The sequence below is a fragment of the Rana temporaria genome, chromosome 5 (genome assembly GCF_905171775.1).
Source record: "Rana temporaria chromosome 5, aRanTem1.1, whole genome shotgun sequence".
Taxonomy (NCBI): domain Eukaryota; kingdom Metazoa; phylum Chordata; class Amphibia; order Anura; family Ranidae; genus Rana; species Rana temporaria.
This window is the reverse complement of record NC_053493.1, coordinates 178,667,064-178,690,826: the sequence shown is the minus strand read 5'-3', so window position 1 is coordinate 178,690,826 and position 23,763 is coordinate 178,667,064. Positions and strand designations below refer to the sequence as shown.

At 46.9% G+C, this 23,763-nt stretch overlaps 1 protein-coding gene across 2 annotated transcripts in view; it reads right to left on the bottom strand.

Moving 5' to 3' along the window:
- The window catches only part of ATPSCKMT (ATP synthase c subunit lysine N-methyltransferase), a 197,487-nt gene that overhangs the window by 117,700 nt on the left and 56,024 nt on the right, over positions 1–23,763 (bottom strand). The window contains exons 2-3 of one of the 2 annotated variants that reach the window (XM_040353428.1): positions 17,434–17,517; positions 6,531–6,859 (exon numbers count right to left, since the gene is read on the bottom strand). In XM_040353428.1, coding sequence (XP_040209362.1) covers positions 6,531–6,815 — 285 coding nt within the window. In that variant the 5' untranslated portion in view covers positions 6,816–6,859; positions 17,434–17,517. The remainder of the gene's footprint in view (positions 1–6,530; positions 6,860–17,433; positions 17,518–23,763) is intronic. The other variant, XM_040353426.1, reaches the window with a different exon arrangement.

Genomic DNA, 23,763 nt, shown 5'->3' with positions numbered 1-23,763 from the left:
GGGTGGGGGAAGGGAAGATGTGCCAAGTGTGTGGATCCTCAAACCTGTGATTGTTTTGTGTCCTCCACAGATGGCCAGGAGATGGCAGGCCCGTCAGGCCAGGAGGTTGCAGGCCCATCAGGCCAGGAGGTTGCTGGCCCATCAGGTCAGTCTGCAGCACCATCCCCTGGACAAGAGGCTGCTGAGGAGTCCCAAGAAGGGCAGGAGTCCCCAGGGGAGGGGAGTGGACACACCTCCCCTCATTAGGAGGTTGAGGAGGAGGAGGAGGATGAGGGGGGGTGGAGGATGAGGATATGGACATTGCCAGGCAAGTCCCTTTGGCATCAGATTTGTTTCCCCCTGAGTCTACCCCTGAGGCTGGCAGCAGTCAGGCCACCATCAGGGGTAGCCCCTCCCACTCCTCCCCCAACAGGCCTCCCCCACAAGGGTCTCTCTCTCCCCTCCTCCTACGCCACAAGCCTCAGCTCCAGCCAGGATGGCCACCCCTGAGACCAGGGGGGTGCCCGAGCGTCTGCCGGTGAGTCTGCAGAGAGACAATGCCCGGCAGACCCGCAATCTGTCTCAGATAAAACAGACAATGACCCAGATGGAGCACAGCCTGGGCATAATGAAGGACTCACTCAGTGATGTGGCCACAAACTCCATGGCGGTCATAACCTGCATTAGCCAGCTGCAGACCGCCACAACAGGCGTGGCCCAGGAGGTGACTGCCCTGACCCAGGCTTTGCAGGCCAATACCCGGGCTGTCCAGGCCAATACGGCAGCCATGACTGTGTGCCTGAACAGAATTGCAGTGGCCTTGGAGGGCAGGCCAGCAACAGTACAGTCACCAGGGGAGGCTCCTCCTACCCCTGCTTCACCCCCCCCCCCCAGGAGCCTCCCCTGGTTGGCCGTGGCCGTGGCAGGCCTAGGCGAAGCTCCCGCCGCCGACATTAAGTTTTGGGGTTACTTTTGTTTTTTTATTTTTATTAATTTTATTTTTTATTATACTGTATTTATGATTTGATTTATGTGTGTGAATGATGTATGATTGTGGGGGTGGCATTCCTGATTAAATAAGGGTGTCACCCTCAGTTTTGGTGGATTAAGGGATCCCCAGGACCAGGGAGAAGTGTAATCCCAGGTCCGTGTGAAAGGTGTATGAATGCACAGTGACATAATTGGAGCCGTGGCGGGGCGTTACTGCTCCCAAGTACCATTGGGGGGGGGGTACTTGGATCTAATCCAATTAGATGTGCATGTGATGTGTCTGTGCTAGGGACCACAGTGGCGTGCATTCATGTATTCTCATTGTGACATGATTAATGTGTGTGTTTACTGTGCAAAGATGCATTCTGCGAGGCGTCTCCTGGCTGCTGTTCCCTCAGAAGAGGGGGTACCCTGGGTTACTAAAGTCACTAGTATAGCTATGCGCATGGAGGCCCCTGGCATGGTGGCATACAGATTGTTGTCCTGCAAGTGTGTGTGCTCAGCTCTTCCTTAATGGTGTTGCTTTAGCTGACATTTACACGGCATGTTTAAATTTAGGGCTGCTTTTATAAAGTGTAATTTTACACCATGAAAATAACAGAAGCGCACAGGGCGTAATCTACGGCGCACACACTTAATTTTGTGGATCGCCTTATCTCCCTCATTTGCATCTTTGCCTATCAAAACAGCGGTGTGTCTAGAGTATTTTGCGCTCGGAGAAGCGCCGGTGTAAGTTTTTTAGGTAGGACGGAAAAAAGTAAATTTCAGGCGTAACTCGTTTTGAGGATCAGGCGCATAAATACGCAAATTTCAATTACGCCGCGTATCTCGAGTTAAGTCGGCGCATCTGCTTTGTGGATCTGGCCCACAGTTCCCAGAAGGCAGCGCGCCCCATTCCCCAGAAGACAACGCGGGGAGGATAAGGAAGAAGACCTGCCGCGGTATAGGAAGAGGCAGATTAGGAACTCCCGCAAAGCAACTATTTCTGGTAAGTAAAAAAAAATATTTCTATTTTTTTACAGGATTTTGGTGTAATTTTTTTTATTTTTTAGGGTGGACCTCCACTTTAATATACATTGTTTCAGGTGTGTTTTTTTCTGCATTCTGACTATGTGATTTGCTTCACACTGTGGTAGCAATTTTGTCTTATTAGTTATATATCTTTTTTTCTTTTGACAGCGTTTTATTATTTTTTGTACTGTGACCTGGCTCCCGCACTCGCCCAGGAAATTGCCCCTGGGGGCCTGAGATATCCTTTTGCTTTGTGTCAGTCCTGCACTGGTAAGCTTCATATGTCCATTCTATTTTGGGATACATCTATAGGGTTGACTTATACGATAGATATATGGATTCAAATTGCTTGATTTTTGGATTGGTTCACCTCTGGGGTAGACAGAGTTGGGTTCCAAGTGTGTGCAAAAAATTTTCAACTATTACTATGTATATATTTGACTTTATTGTTTTGAAGTTTTGTCGAATATCTGATACCCCCTTCCATGGAGGGATACACGTCTACTCTTGCAGTTCTTATTCAGAGATTGAAGCTTGTGTGTATTGTATTTTTGCTTTAAAGGAGTATTTTAATTATGTCTTGTCTTAATAATTTTATATTTTTTATACATTTGCATATGTAAATTTTTACCGTACCATGAAAGTCCAAAGTTGCCCCACATTTGCTGCCATTTTTGTTCAGTTGTGATAATAAATATGAGTAGCCCCATGCTACATTTACACCGGTGATTAGGGCTGCTGGTGCAAATTGTAGTGGCGGGAATCAGAGATTCTTGCTGCGGCTCAGTACAGCCGGTGGCAATCAATCACTATAAGTCATCAGCGACATAACATTAAAATTATTTCTGTTGACACAAGTTGGTTTATTAAAGTGGAAGTCCATGCTAAAACTAAAATCCCTGGAGATTATTTGAAATTAGAGAAAGTTATTGTAAAGAAATAACATGCTTAATCTGCAGAAAAAAAGAATTGCAATATGCTGACTTGTTGTAATGTTTGAAAAAACGAATAAAAAAATGAATTTAAAAAAAAGAAAAAAAAAATCCCTGCATCTATAGACACCAATGATCTAACACTAACCTATCTAGCCCCGTATAGAAAAAAATTAGTATACATACGTTTTTTGGAAGCCGATCTGTCTCCAGCGGTGGAACCTCTGCAGGGGACACGGCCGAAAACAGCTGTGAAATGAATGGGAAGTGACGTCACCTATAGATTTACTATGGGGCTTCCGTTGTCGTCTATGCCCTCTGCACCTGTCTCCACAGTAAGGCCACGGCTGACAGTTCAGCAGGGGATCTGGTCGGATCGGGTAAGAGCGGAAAGGTATGTATACTGATTTTTTCTTTACAGGGCTAGATAGATTAGTGTTAGATCCTTTGGCCCGGATTCACAAAGCACTTACGCCGACGTATCCCGAGATACGCCGCGTAAGTGCAAATATGCGCCGTCGTATCTCTGCGCCGTGCCCACAAAACTAGATACGCCTGAAAATAGGCTTCATCTGACCGACGTAACTTGTCTACGCAGGCGTATCGTGGGCGCATATTTACGCTGGACGCATGTGGCGCTCCCATTGATTTTGTTTTCAAATATGCAATTGAGGGATATACGGCGATTCACGAACGTACGTGCGCCCGGCGCAGGCTACGCGTGGTGCGCGCAAGTTCTACGTCCGGCCTAAAGTTATTCCCCATAAAGCAGGTGTAACTCCGCACCAGACGTGCACAGGTCAGCTGGACAGCAACAGCACCGTTACGGACAAACTGAACAACCACACTTGCAGGCCAACATGCCAGGCAGGGCCGCCTTCAGGAATTATGGGGCCCCTTACACAGCTTCAGCCATGGGCCTGGGGGGGTGCTGCCGCAAATTGAGAAAGACGAAATAAAGAATAATATATATAAAAAAAGGACCTAAAAAGATTAAAAAAAAGAAAATAAAAAATATCAAAAACATATTTTTTTTCTAAAAAAAAAAAAAAAAAAGGGACTTGCCATCTGGGGTCCTGTGCTCACACACACCACATCCACTTCACATTGGTTTAGCCCAGGTCCACCATGCAGGACTTGGGAGCAGCAACGCCACGCCAAGGCCCCAATGGTGTTGCTGTCCATTCATATCACATTCACACAGTTGTGGGGATAACCTCTCCCTGACGACCCAAGGTGACACACCTTGCTGGCAGGAATGTCATCCACATTCACACACCAGTCACACTGTAGCCTGCACTACTGACCGTGTGCAGTCACTCCAAAAAAAATAAAAGGGATCATGCCATTGGCCGACATGGCATGCCCTTACTGGAGGACGGCACATCCATCTATGCACGACACTCCAAAAAAAAAAGCTCATAGTCTGAGCAAACAAAAAAAAGAGCACTCATTTGCCCTGTCGTGGGCCAGGCCTGGTGCCACGGCTCCGGCTCCTCAGTTGTCTGGGGGGAGCCTCAGGTGGGGGGTGGGGCATCAGGAGGAGGATCATCCCCTGGTCTGTCACTCCTGGCAGATGCTGGCTGCGTGCCCTCCAACGCAAGGGCAATGCGGGTGAGGACAGAGTTCGTCTGCGCCTGCATCCGCAGCTGGCGGGTGGTGGTCTGCCGCTGGTGGCGCCTGGTCTGCCGACCCTCCGCCTCGATAGCAGCAGTGTTGGCCTGTATAGCCACTCCCAGGCTCTTCACCTCTGCCACGAGGCCAGGGTATGTCACTCCAGGCTGGCCTGCAGATTAGAGCCCTGGTCACCAGATGGTGAGGGACCCCCTGCCACCATGTGGTCCCTCATGGCCTCCAGGGTCTGGGCTTGGTCACCCATGCAGGTCACCATAGCAGAGCAGTTAGCACTCACATCCTGCAGGCTGTCAGAGATTGAGGTGCTCTGCTCAGCCTGCTGTGTGAGGCACTGCTGCACAGTGGCTGCGGTGCCCTGCACAGCCACTGTGCATTCAGCCTGGGTCTTGGCTAAGGAGGCCAGGCTGTCTGTCACACAGCGCAGGTCACAGGCAATAGCACCCATGTGGCGCATCTGGCGGGCCTGTTCCCTCGCAAGCCCTTGTTGTAGGGATTTGGGTACACCCCTTGTCTTCCGCAAAGCCTTCCTGGGGGCTGGAGAGGCTTGGGCCCGTCTGTATGGGGAGGCCCTTGAGGGGCTTCCCCTGATGGGGGTGGAGGTCTCGAAGTTTCCAGGGAAGATGTTATCATCCTCGAGGTAGGGACATTCCTCCAGATCACCATGTTCCTCCTCAACTTCCTCTAGAGGAGAGGTGTGGGCACTCTCCTCCGGGGATGGAGTGGGTCGTCCAGCAGCAGACTATGGCCCCGCTCCCTCCAGCACATCTGTGGATGACACAAAGCATTCACATGTTGGTGGACCCACACACTTGTCACATGTTGCCTTGCACCACCTCACATGCTAAACACTGGATGGGGGATAAAAAACACTTACCTGTCCTCAAGGCCTGTTCACCGGAGTCAAAGCCCTCCAGGCCCTCCACCTGATCCCTCTCCAGACATCACCTCTTCATCGGCAGTCAGCCTGACAGTACTGGCTGGTCCGCCTCCCGTGCCCCTGGCGTGCCTCCTCACCTGGGCCAGCTTATCTCTGACCTGACGACGCAGGTCATTGATTTTCTTAGAGATGTCCTTGGAGGTCCTTCTCTCATGGCCAATGGCATTGACCTCCAGGGTGACCTCCTGGAGGATCTCTTCCTTCCTGACCTTACTGGTCATGCCACTCTGAGCGCCATGGAGGTACACATCGTAACTTGAGATGGCAGAGATCAGGATCGCCCTCTCCTCAGGCGAAAAAAAAAAATTTCTTCCTCTCCCTCTCAGTCACAGGAGCAGACATCACTTAGAATGCAAAAGTACCTGCACCACGGAAGATAAGCTGCTGGTGTACGTTTGCGCTCGACGGGCGCATGTCTGGGCGTATTTATGCTCTGGGCGTAGGCGGTGGGCCGGCGTATCTTAGGGGTTACGCCGGGCGTAGTTGTGAGCATGCGCAGAGGGGTACGGGACATAGGTCCGTGTCACGGCGCATGCGCTGTTTGCGATACGCCGGGCGTAAACCACTACGCCAGGCTTGGACCATCATTTGCATGGGGTCACGCCCACTTACACTGGCCTGCGCCTTCGAAAATACGCTACGCTGGCTCATCTTGGTGAGCAATGGCTTGCTGAATGCAGTGCATGCCTCTCTGCGCTGCGCCGGCGTAGCGTAAAAGAGATACGCTACGCCGGCATAAATATGCGCCGATGTATGTGAATCCGGGCCTTTGTGTCTATAGATGTAAGGATTTTAATTTAAGCATGGACTTCCACTTTAATGACACAAGCCAGCTATAGTTCATGTATTATGTGCATTACAATAGAAACAGAAAAGAGAAAAAATATGAGTAATATTTACTGTAAACATCATTTGTTATCTAAAATATTATGTTTTATAATTTTGTTAATACGTTTTTACATACTTTTTTAAACAAACATCTCTATATGCTCCTGCCAGTAGCAAAGAAACAAATAAAGCAGCAATAACAATTATTTGCAACTTACAATGCGTCCATCACCACTTCCGATATCAACCAGATGTCCACTCCTAAACTGAAGCATTTTCAGTACATTCCTTATCTGTTTGTTTGTTGCAGGAACATAAGGTAGACAGATTTTTCTGAATGCTGGGGCTACAAATGGAGTGGCTATTGCATATAATGTCATTAGTGTCCCTCCAATAACACCAGTGACAAATAGTCCCCATTTCTTTGTCTTTTCGTTTCTAGTGCTAACTTTCAATGAAGAGTCTTCCAGAACAGTGCTAGGAGTTAAATTCGATTCACACATTTTTTTTTTTTTACTTCTTTTCCCGTTTCTTCTCCAGGTATGTGCTGTCAAAAAGTATCATGAAAAACAAGAATTCCATTAATAGACACTCATATAAAATACTGTGTATAATACCAAATCATTAATCACCCATTCATATAAGATATAGCTTGTAAACATTTTTTTTAATTTATATTCATATTTATTTAACCCTGCCCTCTACCCCTTTCTATCCCCAAAACCCTGTCCTTTCCTTGTTATTCCTAACAGCCCCCCTTCATTGTTTATCTCCTTATTATTTTACAAGAAAAAAAATCAACCTAACACAGCAAAAGCATACCTAGGCAATTGATTCCTTTAGCAGTTTGGTATTTACCATCACCAGTTAACCCTATAGTCATCAAAATGTACCTGTTGAGGCTCAGAAGCTTTAATTTTTTCAGTTTTAGTTGCTTATGCCGCGTACACACCATCACTTTATGCAATGGAAAAAAACAACGTTTTTAAAAATGTCTATTTCAATGACCGTGTGTGGGGGAAAACGTTGTTTTATGTCTTGTGAAAAACGACAAAAAAAATTGAAGCATGCTTCAATTTTATGTGTTGTTTTTCCCAAACGTCGTTTTTTGTGTCATAAACATTGACCGTGTGTAGGCTAAAACGACGTTTTAAGCCCACGCATGCTCAGAAGCAAGTTAGGAGACGGCAGCGCTTGTTCTGGTAAAACTACTGTTCAGAATGGATTAAGCACATTCGTTAGGTAGTTTTCAACTTATATAGAAGAAAAGAATGCGCTGCATTACACCCTGCTTTTAAATGCTACACTAAAATGGTCGTTTGTTGCGGCTGATCTTGTTACATAGTTATGACAAGCTTTTTACTTGATTATTTCTTGTTATATAATGTTTTTTTTTTTTTTATTGTTTATTTGTAAAAAGGGACAAGGCTGCGCAGGCCGACATGGTACAACCATACACACAGCACACGTAATAGATTAGGTATACAACGAAAAGTAACAACTGTGCCAATTTATAGTAAAGTATCCATGTCACGCGACCGGTCCCCACATTTTCTCTTTATTTCAAGAAAGACCCCCTAAAAGGGGGTGTGTACTATTAGAGGGTAGAAAGTCAGAACTAAGGACAGAGAGAAAGAGAAGGAAAGAAGTAGCGGTCAAGGGTAGCAGAGGGGAAATGGGGGGGGGCAGGGAGGGGCTCCGGGGGTTGAACTCCCCGAGCACAGGCTCCCCAGGGGGGGGGGAGGAGGGTTCCCTTACTTTGTGGTCTCCCTTACTGTAGTAGCAACGGTCTGAGGCGTGCAGATAGATGCTGGGAAGTATACGTTCACACGTCAGCCGCCGGCTCCCTCAGTGCTTGGCCCTCAGCTGAGTATATGAAGATATTCCACAGTTGCCAGGTATCAGTGAATTTTTCCTGTCTGTTTTGCGCTGTGAGGATAAGATCCTCCATGCGTTTTATCTCTTCCACCTTCACGATTCACTGGGGGATCGTCGGCGGCAGTGTGGCCTTCCAATGGAGAGGAATGCAGGCCTTGGCTGCATCCAAAAGGTGCCTAACCACGGATTTCTTGTATACTTTCTCCGGGATGTTAGATGCATGCAGGAGAAAGAACGCGGGGTCCGCTGGAACACTGCGGTCTGCAAATTTCTGAACTACCTCACGAACCACTCGCCAGAAGTGGCTCAGAGCCGGGCACGACCATAAAATGTGCAGGAGTGTCCCCTTGTCGGCCCGGCAACGCCAACAAAGGTCAGACGTCGCCGGGAAGAACTTGTGAAGGAGCTCTGGGGTTCTATACCATCGTGACAAGATTTTATAGCTGGTCTCCTGGGCTTCGGCGCAGATGGAAGACTTGTGCGTAAACCTCAGGATGCGCTGTCGTTTGGCCGAATCGAAATGACAGTGTAGTTCCTCCTCCCATTTAAGTATACCCGGGGGTACAAAATCCGGGCGCGGTGTGTTTAAAAGGCCATAGGCCAGGGAGAGCGTATGTGACGTGGTACCTGGGGTGTTGCAGAGTTCCTCTAGCGTTGTAAGAGGTTGGGCATTGGAAGCCGGAGGCCTTAGTGAGCGAAGAAAATGACCCAGCTGATGGGATCTCAGGAAGTCCAAGCAAAACGGGCCTGCGGGATCGGAGAGCTCCGCAACAGTGCTCCAGCGGCCCCCCACGCTAAAATGGGAGGCCTGATAGAGGCCCGCTTAAACATATCTAAGATACGACGGCTTGCGCCGTCCTATCTTAGATTGCAATATTTTGGATGGCCGCTAGGTGGCGCTTCCATTGCGGTCGGCGTAGAATATGTAAATGAGGATATACGCCGATTCACGAACGTACGCCCGGCCAACGCAGTACTTTTACGCCGTTTACGTAAGAGATAGGCCGCGTAAAGTTAGAGCTGGGCCCTAGTTGGAATAGTAATGTCAAGTATGGCCGCCGTTCCCGCGTTGACATTAAAAAATGTTTACGTCGTTTGCGTAAGTCGTCCGCGAATCGGGATTTACGTCGTTTACGTCCACGTCGAAATCAATAGGCCCGTGCGGCGTAGTTAGCCGCAATGCACACTGGGAAATGTAGGCGCCCGGCGCATGCGCAGTTTAAATGAAACTTAAAAAACGTGAGGTCAAGCCTCATTAACATTAAACACGCCACCCCAACACATTTGAATTAGGCGCCCTTACGCCCGCCGTTTTAGGCTTCGCCGTCGTAACTTAGCAGGCAAGTACATTGTGAATCATGTACTTGCCTAGCTAACTTACGGCGGCATAGCTTAAAGTGGAGGTTCACCCTATAAAAAATTTCTAACACTGCATCCAGCCCAGTTGTGCATATAAAATGACACTGACCTTTTTTTTTTTTTTCGTAGATAGCGTTTAGCCGTGGAATTCACGGAAGCTCGGCTCGGCTCTATTCGGCGCCTGCGCACCGGCGCCGAATAGAGCCGAGCCGACCCGAGCTTCCTTCGGGAAGTCGTGACGCGCTGTGTGCGCCGTCGTTTAGCATGTCAATCAATTAGCATGTCAATAGGAACGCCCACTCCCGCGGGATTCCCTACCCGGAAGCCGTGATGAATTCCACGGCTAAACGCTATCTACGAAAAAAAAAAAAAAAAAGGTCAGTGTCATTTTATATGCACAACTGGGCTGGATGCAGTGTTAGAAATTTTTTATAGGGTGAACCTCCACTTTCAATTCCTTAAGCTACGCCGCCGCAAAGTTGCGGCATTCTACCTGAATCTACCTATTAGGGAGGATTGTCATCTTCACAATGTTGCAGCGGCCTACCCAGGAATGTAGTCCCGTGTGACATTTGTTCAGGAGTGCCTGAATCGTCCTCAGCAGGGGCGGGAAGTTAAGGTCGTATACCCGTGCGGTAGTTTGGGGGATGTGTGTGCCTAAATATTTCAGGGCGGTCATCGTCCACTTTAGTTTAAATCTATCATGCAGGTGTGCGAGTTGTGTTTGCTGTATCCCCACGCCCATGGCTTCCGATTTGGTGTAATTGATTTTTAAGTTGGAGAGTGCACCATATCGTTCAAATTCCCTCAGTAGGGTTGGAAGGGAGGTATTGGGATTAGTGAGGGAAAACATGAGGTCGTCGGCATAGGCCGACACCTTATGTTGTGTATGATTGATTGTCACTCCAGATATGTCAGGGTTTAACCGTACGTGGCAGAGAAATGGTTCCAACGAGAGGGCAAAAAGGAGGGGAGAGAGCGGGCACCCCTGACGCGTTCCATTAGCGATCGGGAAAGGGTCAGAAGACACCCCATCAGCTCGAACTCTGGCCGTCGGCGACACATAGGTCGCCGAGATCCAAGACATCATTTTCCCTCCTAGCCGTATATGTCTAAGCGTAGCGAGCATAAAAGCCCAGCCAACCCGATCGAACGCCTTCTCCGCGTCGGTACTCAGGAAAATACTAGGTGTCTTGGTTCGGGTGGCAGAGTAGAGCAGGTTCTGGACTTTAGTGGTGTTGTCCCTTGCCTCTCTCGTTGGGATGAAGCCCACCTGGTCCAGGTGAATAAGATGGGGGAGGTGGGATTGTAGTCTGGTGGCAATAATTTTGGTAAACAATTTCAGGTCCGTATTAAGGAGGGATATGGGACGATAGCTTCGGCAGCACGACAGGTCCTTGCCCTCTTTAGGGATAACGGAAATCTGTGCTTGCAACGTAGAGGCATGCAGCGTGCCACCCTCAGTAAGGTCGTTAAGCATCCCCACCAGGTGATCGCCCAGAGATGGAAGTAGTATTTTGTAGTATTGTAGCGTAAGGCCGTCCGGACCAGGGGCTTTCCCTAATTTGGTATTGCTCACCGCAAGCTGTAGCTCGGCTAACGTGATGGGGTCCTCTAAGAGGGCACGTGTCTCGGAAGGCAGAGTGGGCATGCGAGAGGAGGTTATGTAGTCCGTTATACGACTCGAGGGTGGGGGTGTCGTGGATAGATTATAAAGTGACTCGTAAAATGACTTGAATTCCTGCGATATTTGCTGGGGCACGGTTATTTTCTGGCCCGTCGAGGAGCGCACATGTGGAATGTAGGATGCCAGCTTCTGGTCTCGCAGGGATTGTGTCAAGTTCCGCCTTCAATGGACCCCGTCAGGGATTGTTTGTGACTAAGCTCCAGGGCCTGAAGTTTGTCAAGTAGGGAGGTCAATTGGGCAGTCCTTAGCCGTTTAAGTCTCGCACCTTGCTTAATGAGGGTCCCGCGAATCACCGCTTTATGAGCTTCCCAAATCAGGCCCGCCCCGCTGTCTGTGGTAGTATTAGTACGGAAATAATTGGAGATTTCTCTAGTCACGTCAGCCACTATCTCGGGGTCTTGGAGGAGGCTCTCATTGAGCCTCCACGGCTTCCTTTGGCCTCTGTAGAATTCGGTCAGGGCATACCGCATCAAGGTCGGTGCATGGTCCGACCACGTTATGGAACCCAGAGAGACTCCTTTGACCGCCTGCAGTTGGTTATGAGGGACGAAGATATAGTCAATGCGCGAGTACGCATTGTGAGGGCGGGAGAAGAAAGTGTAATCTCGCTCCCCTGGGTGAAAAAGGCGCCAGGTGTCAATAAGCTGTGATGTGTGCAGAGCTAAGTGGATGGCCCTGCGCGTGCTCCGAGTGATCGAGGAGCGCCTCGTGGAGGTATCCTCTTCAGGATATTAAAGTCTCCCCCTACAATAAGCTGACCCTCAGAGAATTTCCGGAGGGCGGCTAAATGTTTTTTGATGAAAGTGTCTTGTTGGCTGTTTGGAGCATATAGGCTGGCTATGGTAACCTTCGTGCCTCCGACCAGGCCCCGGAGGAAAAGGAATCTGCCCAGCGGATCCGTCTGGACCGCTGTCAGGGTCCACGGTAGTTTCGCTGAAATCAGAATCGAAACTCCTCTGGATTTAGCCTCCGAGTACGCGGAATGGTACACCGTCGGGTAGAATCTATTTTTGAGGATTGGGAAGGTATTTTCTCTGAAATGTGTCTCCTGCAGGAGAACTATATCAGCCTGCAGGCGTCTCATGTTGTTGAGCAGCATCCGCCGCTTCTCGGGGACATTAAGTCCCTTTACGTTCAGGGTGACCACATGAATCTCATCCATTTTCATGGAAGGTGAAAGGAAGGTAACAAAAAGGGAAGTGGGGGGGAAGAAGGGTGAGCAAGAGGAGAAAAAAGTGAGAGACTAGAAAAAGAGTAGAAGCCCCCTGCGAGTGACCTGTCTCACAGGGGGTAGAAGACACGCCCGCTGTAGGGGTAAGCCCACAGCGGGTGCTGACCAGTGTGACAGGAAGTCAGGTAAATCTGTGGGTGTTGTCACAGACGGAACATACATTTCTGCCTTGTTTAGACGATACACAGATGGTTATCGGGCGTCGGCTACAAATGTGGCCAGGAAGGCTAAGGGCCGTTGGAAGACTCCAGCTGTTCAGAGTGAGGCAATTAAAGGCCTCTATAAAGTAGCCCAGAGGATTACCACTAATTGGCTGCGTCACTCCTAAGGCTGTGTGAGTAGGAGAGCAGTGCCAGAAGGTCTTCTGTGAAGGTGAGAAGAGGATTGATTTTTCTGTGTGAACAAAATAAAAAGACTATTGTTTGTGATGTATGACCAGCACTGTCTACCCAGCAGTAGGCTGTGTTAGACTTCATAGATAGATTCCTGTGTGGAAGGTAGACGCCCAGAGTGGCTAGGATTTATTTTTACTTTCAAAGAGTTTTATTTTCAAAAGAAAAAAAAGTAACAATACATAAAGCAATCATTCGTGCAAACATCGATAACAAAAGTCAGAACAGGAGAGACACAGACCCATGGATGACTACTGGGTCAGCCTCAAATTATAAACAAAAGCAAACCAAATTCAAGAATGATAAGGTTACTTAGACAATATGAACAGTAAAATTATGAAAAACCCAAGATCAACCCCTGAGGTTCAAAGAGGAGGAGGACAACCGGCCACCCCCATGACTAAGAAAGCCTCATAAGAGACCCCAACCCCGTCACAAAAGGCCCGGGATAGCAGGTCGACCGGAGGGCCCCCAACCATCAGCACCCCAAAGGGAACTCACTGTGTCAATGGGTGGGGACACCCCAGACCACCCCCAACCGGGCAGGATCCACATATAGAGAGTCCATCTCCCGAATTAACGGTGCAGGAAATGAAGGCAACATTATACATCAGTACATTAAAAAAAAGGACACAAAAGGGAGAGCGCAAAACAAAAAAGAATAAAAGGAGAAAGAGAAAGAAGATAAGAAGAGAAAAGGGGACTGGGAGGGGAGAAAGGGGGTATGCACGACAGGAAATCACCATCTCAACAAGCTGAAAATAACTTAACAAAGATTGACCTAGGTTCCCGGGATAAGCGAGATACCCATAAACTGAGCCCATGGACTCCAAACCAATTCAAAACTAGGCATTGAATCATTCAGCATGGCATGCAACCTTTTCCTGGCACATGATCCAGGAGATCTTCCTGAACGCCGCCTTACCAGAGACGCTCGAAAGTTTCCATGCTTTGGCCAAAGTAATCTTCGCACCGAGCAAAATAAAGTGAATCAATCTACGCGTCTGTTTAGAAATTCCAGGAAGGTGAGCGTTCAACAAGAAGGATTCTGAATGCCCTGCAATCTCGTGGCCAGTAACTTTCTTAATAGTTAAAAGAATCTTCCTCCAAAACGGCCTGATTCTAGGGCACTCCCACCAAATATGTGCAAAAGAGCCCAACAACTGACACCCCCTAAAACATAAAGGATCCGCTGAGGGGAAAATCCTAGCTAACTTAGAGGGGGTCAAGTACCATCTAGTTATGACCTTCAAACTGGCTTCCATGAGAGAAATGTTGATGATACCTTTAAAAGCAGAGGAAACAGCTGCTTGCCAGATCTCCAGGTTCCACTGAAACTGAAATTCCTCCTCCCAGACCAGCATGAAGGAGGACTTATTGGACGGTGAGGATAGTGACGCATAGATAATCGATATGCCTCCTCTCCCCTCAATGGACTGACTACAGAATAATTCAAAATCTGTGAATTTAGGAGGGGACGGCTTGGAGGACCAAATGCTATGTAAAAAATGACTAATTTGATAAAAGCAAAATCTCTCTGAGGGCTAAATTACTTACACAATAGGCTAGGGAAACAGGACCATTAGGGGTGAAAAACTGACCCAGGCGATATAGTCCCTTGTCAAGCCACCATCTAAAAGCTTTTATATCTAATCCGGGGGGGGGGGGGATTTGGATTACGAAAGAGGTGAGACAGGGGTTTAACTTCAGATGTGAGGTTAGGATTCAATTTCAATTTATCCCATAACGCATACGAGTGATAAAGATTAGGGGCAAGGATAGGGGGTCTCGACTGCCTGCCGTTCAATCTGAACCCAATCCGGTTTATCCCATTTTGTAAAAATTATGGAGAATTGAGCCAATCTTGATGCCAAGTAATATTTATATAAGTGGGGCAACCCTAAGCCACCCTGTTTCCTCGAATGGAAAAGAGATTGTTGTTTAATCCTATAACCCGAGCCTCCCCAAACAAATTTCAAAATTTTGCTCTGGAAGGATTTCAAGTGATCCTTCCTCAAAGGGATCGGGAGGGCTCGAAAAAGATAGAGAAGCCTAGGAAGCAGGGTCATCTTTACGGCATTTATTCTACCTAGCCATGACAAGTTGAGTTTAGACCAAGATTTCAAGTCCTGTTCCAATTTACGATACATGGGGGGGTAATTCCGGGCGTAAAGAGTTTCAAATTTAGATGTTAGGAAGATACCCAGATATTTGATAGCAGAATCACTCCACTCAAACCGGAAATCCCGTTTTAGTAGGGCCACCGTCTCAAGATCAAGTGAAACATTAAGAGCTAGAGATTTAGAAAAAATAACTAGCAGGCCCGAGACAGCCCCAAAAGCATCTTATTTAGATTGGGAATAGAGATCAGGGGGGACGTGAAAAAGAGAATTAAATCATCGGCAAATAAGCCACATTTGTGCATCTTGGGACCACAAGAGACCCCCAACACGTGAGAATTCTCTCGAATCGCAATCGCTTCCATAGCCATAGCGAAAATTATAGGGGATAGAGGACACCCCTGCCTCGTGCCTCTAGCTATTTGGACCGGAGAGGAGTAGTACCCCTGTAGACGAATACATGCTGTGGGAAAGGAATATAGGGCTTTCAAAATACCAATAAAACGACAACCAAAACCCCATCTATCTAAAAGTGTAAAGATATAAGGCCAGGAAACAGTATCGAAAGCTTTTTGAATATCCAGGAATAACAGCATACCCCGCTGTCTAGGTCCTCCTGGCCAATTAGATTGAAGAATTGACATAATATCAATGACTCTTCTAGTCTGGTCGGGCCCCTGCCTCCCCGGGATAAAACCCACCTGGTCCTTATGAACGTATAAGCTGATGAAGGCATTCAATCTATTAGCAAAAATCTTGGTGAGGATTTTAACGTCGTTGTTTATCAGCGAGATCGGTCTATAGTTCCCAACGTCTTCCGGGTTCTTATCGGGTTTGGGTATGACAGTTATAAAGGCGGCATTTAGCTCCGCAACAAGGGGCCTACCTGAAACTTTTTCATTAAAAAACTTTGTCATAAAGGGGACTAGTACTTCTGAAAATGATTTATAATATGGTACTGAAAAACCGTCCGGGCCAGGCGCCGAACCCCTTTTCAGACTTTTAATAACCTCCAACGTTTCAGCTACAGAGATCGGATCCTTCATAACAGGTTTATGCTCCGCTGAAAGTTTAGGGATAGGGAGGGTGTCAAGAAACTGAGAGATGCAACTCACAGAAGCCTGACGACCAGAACCATATAGTTTACCATAGAATTCCCTGAACACTGAAAGAATTTTAGAGGGGTCAAAGGTCGTGTACTGTTGATGGGTCCTAATCCTGGGAAGAGTAAGGAATTTCGATCTAGGGGATAGCTTGGTAGCAAGCATTCCACCCAACTTGTCCTTTTGAGAATAAAATTTAGCCCCACTCCATCTAAGCGATTTCTCAGCCCGCGTGGTAAGGGCAAGATTGAGTTCCAACCTAGCGGCTTCTATTTGGGACAAAAGGATGCTGGAGGGGTTTGCCTTGTGTTGGGTTTTAAGGGAAGTGTACAACTTTTCAAGTCTATCAATATCCACTTTCCGTTCTCTTTTCATCTTAGATGCTAATTGGATAAATTTCCCTCTGATGGTAGTTTTATGGGCTGCCCAAAGAACCTCAGCCGAAACATCCCCAGTATTATTTAAGGTGAAGTATTCAGAGAGAGCTTTATTAATTTCAGCTAGAACAACAGGGTCAGATAAGAGAGATTCATTGAGTCTCCATTGAAAGGGTTTAGGATTGCGAGAGGGATTATAGATAACGGCTACAACTATGGAGTGATCAGAGAGAGACGAATCCAAAATCTTGGATCCAGATACAGTAGGTAAATGGGACGTGGACATCAGGATATGATCAATCCTGGCGTAAGATTGATGCGGGCATGAAAAATGAGTAAAGTCCCTAGTTGTCGGGTTTTGCTCCCGCCAGACATCCGCTTAACCCTGCGCATGAAGAAGTCGGGCGAATTTCAAGCTAGCTCTAGTGGGACGGTTTAGAGTGGTTTTAGACTTATTAGATTTATCCAGCCCCTGATCTAGCGCCATATTGGAGTCACCCCCAAAGATGGGAGTCCCTTCAATCATCGGGCCCAAGGTGGAAAACATAGAACGAAAGAACGGTAATTGGCCTTTATTTGGAGCATAGTACGAAATAAATGAAAACATATGGCCATCAATCAGACCTTTAACTACTAGGAACCTGCCATCCGGATCTCTATATTCAGCACGCCAGGAAAAATTAGAAGCTTTGGAAAATACTATCGCCACCCCTTTAGTTTTATCCTCAGCGTTCGCTAAATAAAACGTAGGGTAATTATGGTGAAGAAAGGTGGGACTGTATCGCCTGGGAAAATGGGTCTCCTGTAGTAAAATAACGTCGCATTTAAGCGATTTATAGCTGTCAAACAGCTTTCTCCATTTGATGGGAGAATTAATGCCCTGAGTGTTGTGAGAGGCTATTTTAAGGACAGGTAGGGGTGAGTCAGCCATCGAGGGGAGGAAAAGGAATGCCGCTAATCCCTGCGTCACTTACCTTAAACAGAACCAGACCCCAAGTCGGCAAGCAGACGGGACCCCCATCCAAGAACGTGATGCAAATGGAACTCTCAAATTTGTCCTGGCGAAAAACAACAAAAAGAAACACAGATGGTAATGTTCCCGAGGTGCAAGGGAAAGGGGAGGGAGTAGGGGAAGAGAAGAAGTAAAGATAAGAGAGAGAAAGAGAACAAAGAGACAGAAAGACCACAGACAATCTCTCTGAGAGAAGCGGATCAGACTCCAAGGGGTACAAAGATCCCCGGGGGCCAGATCCTTCCAAAAATGTCTGCATAAAAAACTGCAGACAACCCATCTCACGGGCTCCGAAGAAACCGAGAGATAGGTGGAGGCGCATGCTAGGTACACAGCTCCCGGGCACCTAGTGAAACAGAACAAAAGCATAAGAAATAAACATATAGAGAAAACGTATTTTCAAATATCTAAAGCCTACAGAAAGGGACCAGACCCTCGTAAAGAGGTAAACCACAACCCCCCTCCCGGGTGGAACAATACAAAAAATGTCCAAAAGCTTTTCTTTTCTTTTTCTCTTCTTCCCCCCCCCCTAAAGACAAAAAAAAAAGAAAAAAAAAAACCATACAAATTTGAAGACCTAGTCATCATAAAAATATAGGAAAGGCAAGCAAGGGAGGGATGAGGAGTCTGAAAAATAAACTCCGAACAGGACTAATGGAGGAGGCAAACACCTCCCTCCCGCCAGGAGTAACCAAAATAAGGACAAAAAAAGGGCAAAGTTCCACCGGACGCTTTCAGGTTTGGAGAACGTCCTTCTGTTTCTTTGACTTCGGTTTGTTCCAAAGTGGAGTGAGCGGACTGTTCGGAGATGGGCGTTTGGCCGGGTTGTGCGATGGATCTGAAGTGTCCATGTCAGCTTCCAGGGTAATTAGCTTCAATGATAAGAGGATCTTCTCTCCCTCTTGAAGGGTGGAAAAAGAATAGTACTTCCCATTAAGTGAAAATTTAACAGCGAATGGAAATGTCCACCAATACTTTATAGCCTTTTGAGACAGGACCGCCAGCATGGGTTTCAGGGAACGGCGTCTCTGAATTGTGGATTGGGACAGATCGGCGAAAATTTGGAGTGCCATCCTTTCTGGGAGGGCCCAGAGCTCTGTGGGCCCTATCAAGTTCCAGGCGATGTTGCGGGATATTCGGGATCAATGATGAGATTAACTCATGGGTAGCTTGCATAACATCCGTTACAGCCTCTGGAAGACCCCTGATCCTAAAATTGTCCCTTCTGGATCTGTTTTCGAGTTCATCAATCCTAAGGAGAGCCGAATCAAGTCTGTCCTGTAGCGTTTGTATATGACCAGAATTCTGGTTAGTGGCGGCAACTGTAAGATCTAGCTTATGTTCAATAGCTTCCATCCTTGAGCCCAAGTTCTGGAAATCAGCCTTAATGTCATTGGCTATTTTAGCAGCCGTAGATGCCAGTCCCCTGTCCAGGAGAACTGACAATTTGTGGAATAAGTCATCCGAAAAAGATTCTGGGGATGGCGTGTTAGGGAAAGGACTATCCTGCTGCACATGTATGGACAAGCCTGCTGATGCAAGCCCTGATTCACCAAATGTCCTACTCAGCAGGGACTCGGTGGAGGCTGGGGAGGGAGTCATTTGAGGATGTGCCGCACTCTGATGTGCTGGAGTGAATGACAAAGTGGCTGGAGCGATTACCTGCCTCGGCTCTGAATGTCCCTCCACGTGTGCTGCGAGCTGCTGTGCTGCGGCGGCCATCTTGGATCCCCCGGGCGGCTGGGCCCGATCAAATTGCGGCCCGAGATCCCGACGAACCGGAATGCTCGTCATATAGGGGCATAGACCGGGTCAGCGGGAGTCCGGGGCGCTCGATCGGTGCCGCGGGAGCAGTGTACGGCGGAGCTCCGGATCACGTGGCCATCTTGGATCCCTCGCACATGCGCACTCCCTAGGATTTATTTTATGTTTGATTTTGTTTATGCTGTTTGGATGCTTGCAATTGTTTTCCTGCAAGATGGAAAAATAAACCAGAAACTTTGTTTTCAACCATCTTCGACTGCCAGTCTGTAGAAATTCAGTGTGTGGTGAACCCATCCAAGGGGTCACACACCCCGCTACCGAGCTAACCCCTCACATATGGTGGAGTGCGGCGGGCAATTAAAGTAAACCCAAAATGGAGGAGATACTGAAACAGCTGGTTTTATCAAATGCAAATCAACAGCAGATGAATGCCGATTTGCAGCGGAGCATTGCAGCTCAACAACAGAGCCTTGCAGCTCAACAACAGGCTCACCAAGAGAGCCTTGCAGCTCAACAACAGGCTCTCCGAGAGAGCATGGCAGGCTGGGAACAGAGACACCAGCAACAAAGCCCAGCAGAGAATTTTCTGTTGTTGAAGGAGTTGGGAAAGAACATAAATGCAGATGAAGCAGCAGCTATGGGGGCTGTATATCAAGCAGCTGCTCTTAGGAAGGCATTCAAAGTTAAGCCATTTGTAGTTCGAGATGCAGCCAAGGAAAATATTTGTTTTTGTGGTACTGTAGCCAAAAAGCAGGAAAAGACAAATGAAGACTTTTTTCAGTGCGAAAGTAGTACAAAATGTTTTGAGAAGAAATACCGCTGTGATGGGGTGCCACAGTGTCCTGATGGATCTGATGAAAAAAACTGCTGGAGACCAACAGATCCCTCTGTTTGGTGTCTTTCAAAGACTTGCTGCGTTCCTCAGAATTGGATCTGTGATGGTAAACCAGACTGCATTGTTGAGCCTGATGAACAAGGCTGTGAACGTAAGGAATGTGGCAGTAACAAGTTCCAGTGTACTAATGGACAGTGTATTCCCTATACTATGCACTGCGATGGAGACAGTGATTGTGGTGACCATTCAGATGAACAAAACTGTACAGTCACTAAACACGTCCGCTGTCAAAGTGGGGAATTTAAATGTCCATCTGGTGAATGCTTGCTAATGGAATGGAAATGTGATGGTGCAAAAGATTGTAAAGACGGAAGTGATGAAAAGGATTGTAAATTGGAGAAGATCACTTGTGAAAACGAGCAGTGGGCTTGTGCTAGTGAAGATCAATGTGTTCCGACCTTCTGGCGGTGTGATGGTCGCACGGACTGCCATGATAGCAGTGATGAAGTTCACTGCAAACTGCAGGTGTGCAAAAGTAACGAGTATCAGTGTAAAAATCTGAATTGTGTTCCAACTAATGCTGTTTGCGATGGACAATCTGACTGTCTGGATGACTCAGATGACGGTTGTGCAACCCCAGTTCAAGATGAGCGTGACTCTGATGATTCAGAAGATAATGAACCTAGGGAGCGAACATCCAGCGATGTAGAAAATGGTAGCAATAATCGTAATGCTAGTGACTCTGAAAATAAAGATGCTCAAAATCACATTGCCAGTGATTCGGATAATGAGCCAACAAGACAAAAAGGCACAAATGAAATTGAGGTTGGGGTAGACGAGGAAGGATTTATTTACCTTTCATTTGAAAACCCGGAGCCAGTTGACAATCCACAGTTCCTCTGGTCCAAGGACTACAAGGGAGCTCCAGACTCAGAGAGAACAGATATTTCTACCTATGGAAATAAGTCTAAACTTATTCTAACAAACCCTTCTGAGGAAGATGTAGGCACCTATGCTGTTGAAGTGCCAAATACAGATGGAGTATCTGCTAGTCACATGCTAACAAAGGAAGAACTAGAGGAACTGATGCGCAAAAGCCATGATGTACGACATCCACTGATACAGAAAATCTCAGGCTGGAATGTGGAAGTACTGGAGAATGTGGACGTGCGCCTCTGGTTACAAGTAGAAAAACTGTCCTCTGATGCCGTTTTGGAGATGATTCTCAATGACAAAGTCATCCAAAATACACCGAAACGAAAAATAACATTTGACAAGGAAAATGGACTTATTGAAATAATTAAGGAAGACTTTGGTGAAGAAGATAAAGGAACGTATACTGCAAAAGTAGTAGATGGAAAAGCATCAAACCAGCTCATTGTTACCCTTACTGGGGAAGATTTTGATAAAGTTTATGATGAGTCCCAAAAGAAGGTCACAGAAGACTGCCACGTTATTATGATATGCAAAATTAAAAATATCAAAACAGAGACCACGCTCAAGTGGTCTGTGGACAAGAAACCACTATCTAACGGACAATTTGATAATCAAACTGGGTCAGGGACACTTGTAATGAAAAAGTTTACAAATGAAGATAAAGGACTTTACAAAGCTGTGGTAAAAGATAGCAGGGGAGACGACACGACTGAAATGGATCTTACCAAATAAGGTATTGAAGATATAATGCAGGAAATCTGTAGAATAAGTGCAATGTCTGCCTCCCCACTGAAAGGTAAAGGCACAGCTGACGGAATTAAGATTTACAGCGATGTGAAATATTTCATGGAGAGCATGAATCCTGTGTGGCACCACAAAGATAAGAAAGTGGAGTTTACTAGAGAGGTGGAAGAAGAAGAAGAAGACAATGAAGATGACAAACATGATATCAGTGATACCTTTTCAGAGCCAGGTTATGAAAATGATTCTGTTGAAAATATGAAAGAAATAACTGCCGTGTCATCGAGGAAAAGAGGAAAGCAAAGGTATTTCTGGGAATATAGCGAGCAATTAATGCCTTCTCAACATGAAGGGATGCTGAGACCGTCTGAATGGGACAGAGACACGCTTCCCAGTAATATGTACCAGAAGAATGGTCTGCATCACGGCAAGGACACTGTGAAGAAATCTCGCAGGACAGATGTGGAAGACATGACTCCAAATCCAAGAAAACTTCTGCAGATTGGTGGTGAACTGCGTAAACTGAATAAAGTAATCAGTGACCTAACACCCGTATCGGAGCTTCCTGTCACTGCCAGGCCGCAATCTCGTAAGGAGAAAAACAAGCTGGCTTCCAGAGCTTGCCGTCAAAAAAAGAAAGCCCAGTATAAAGCCAATAAAATGAAGCTTGAATACGGAATATGATAATTTTCTGTTTGTGATCAATTTAATAAAACAAGAGATAATGACACAAATACAAATCCTCTGGGTGAAATGGGCTTTGGATTCTCTCCGGTACTACCTCGTGGGTAGACAGTTTGAACTGGTGACGGATCATGCCCCATTGAAGTGGAGGGCACCGACCAAAGATTTAAAGGCACGGATTGAAGATTTAAATGAGCTACAACTAAAGCTTAAAGAGGCCCTAAAAACTAGCAAGGCTAGAGAGAATAATCTCACAAAAGACCTTGAAAACCTAAACCAAGAGTTGCGAAAAAAGCAGAGAACCCTTAATAAGCAACAGAAGAAAATTAAAAAGCTTGAACTGGTAACGCATCGCCCCGGTAAAATGGGGAATGCAGATGGGTTGTCCCGAGTGCATGCCTGCCTGGCAACCTGTGTCCCAACCCTAGGGTTGAAACAAGAGGGGGGGGGTATGTGACAGGAAGTCAGGTAAATCTGTGGGTGTTGTCACAGACGGAACATACATTTCTGCCTTGTTTAGACGATACACAGATGGTTATCGGACGTCGGCTACAGATGTGGCCAGGAAGGCTAAGGGCCGTTGGAAGACTCCAGCTGTTCAGAGTGAGGCAATGAAAGGCCTCTATAAAGTAGCCCAGAGGATTACCACTAATTGGCTGTGTCACTCCTAAGGCTGTGTGAGTAGGAGAGCAGTGCCAGAAGGTCTTCTGTGAAGGTGAGAAGAGGATTGATTTTTCTGTGTGAACAAAATCAAAAGACTATTGTTTGTGCTGTATGACCAGCACTGTCTACCCAGCAGTAGGCTGTGTTAGACTTCATAGATAGATTCCTGTGTGGAAGGTAGACGCCCAGAGTGGCTAGGATTTAATTTATGTTTGATTTTGTTTGTGCTGTTTGGATGCTTGCAATTGTTTTCCAGCAAGATGGAAAAATAAACCAGAAACTTTGTTTTCAACCGTCTTCGACTGCCAGTCTGTATAAATTCAGTGTGTGGTGAACCCAACCAAGGGGTCACACACCCCGCTACCGAGCTAACCCCTCACACCAGCTAAGCTGGGTAACTAAAGTACGCAAATTATTTGCAAAAACGTTCCCCAGTGTGACCTGGGTAACGAGCGTCGTCCTACGTGGGGGTGTGTTCAGCAAGGTCGCTTGGGATGCTCCCAAACCCTTCCCGACCCCACCGGCCACCATATGGATGAAAGGCATGGAACCCAAATAGGGCTACCATAGCCAGAAAATGTGTGGAACAGTAAGAACACAATAAACATAAATATACATGACTTTCAGGTTACCTTTAGAAGTGCACTAAACTTCAACAGTAATACAGGC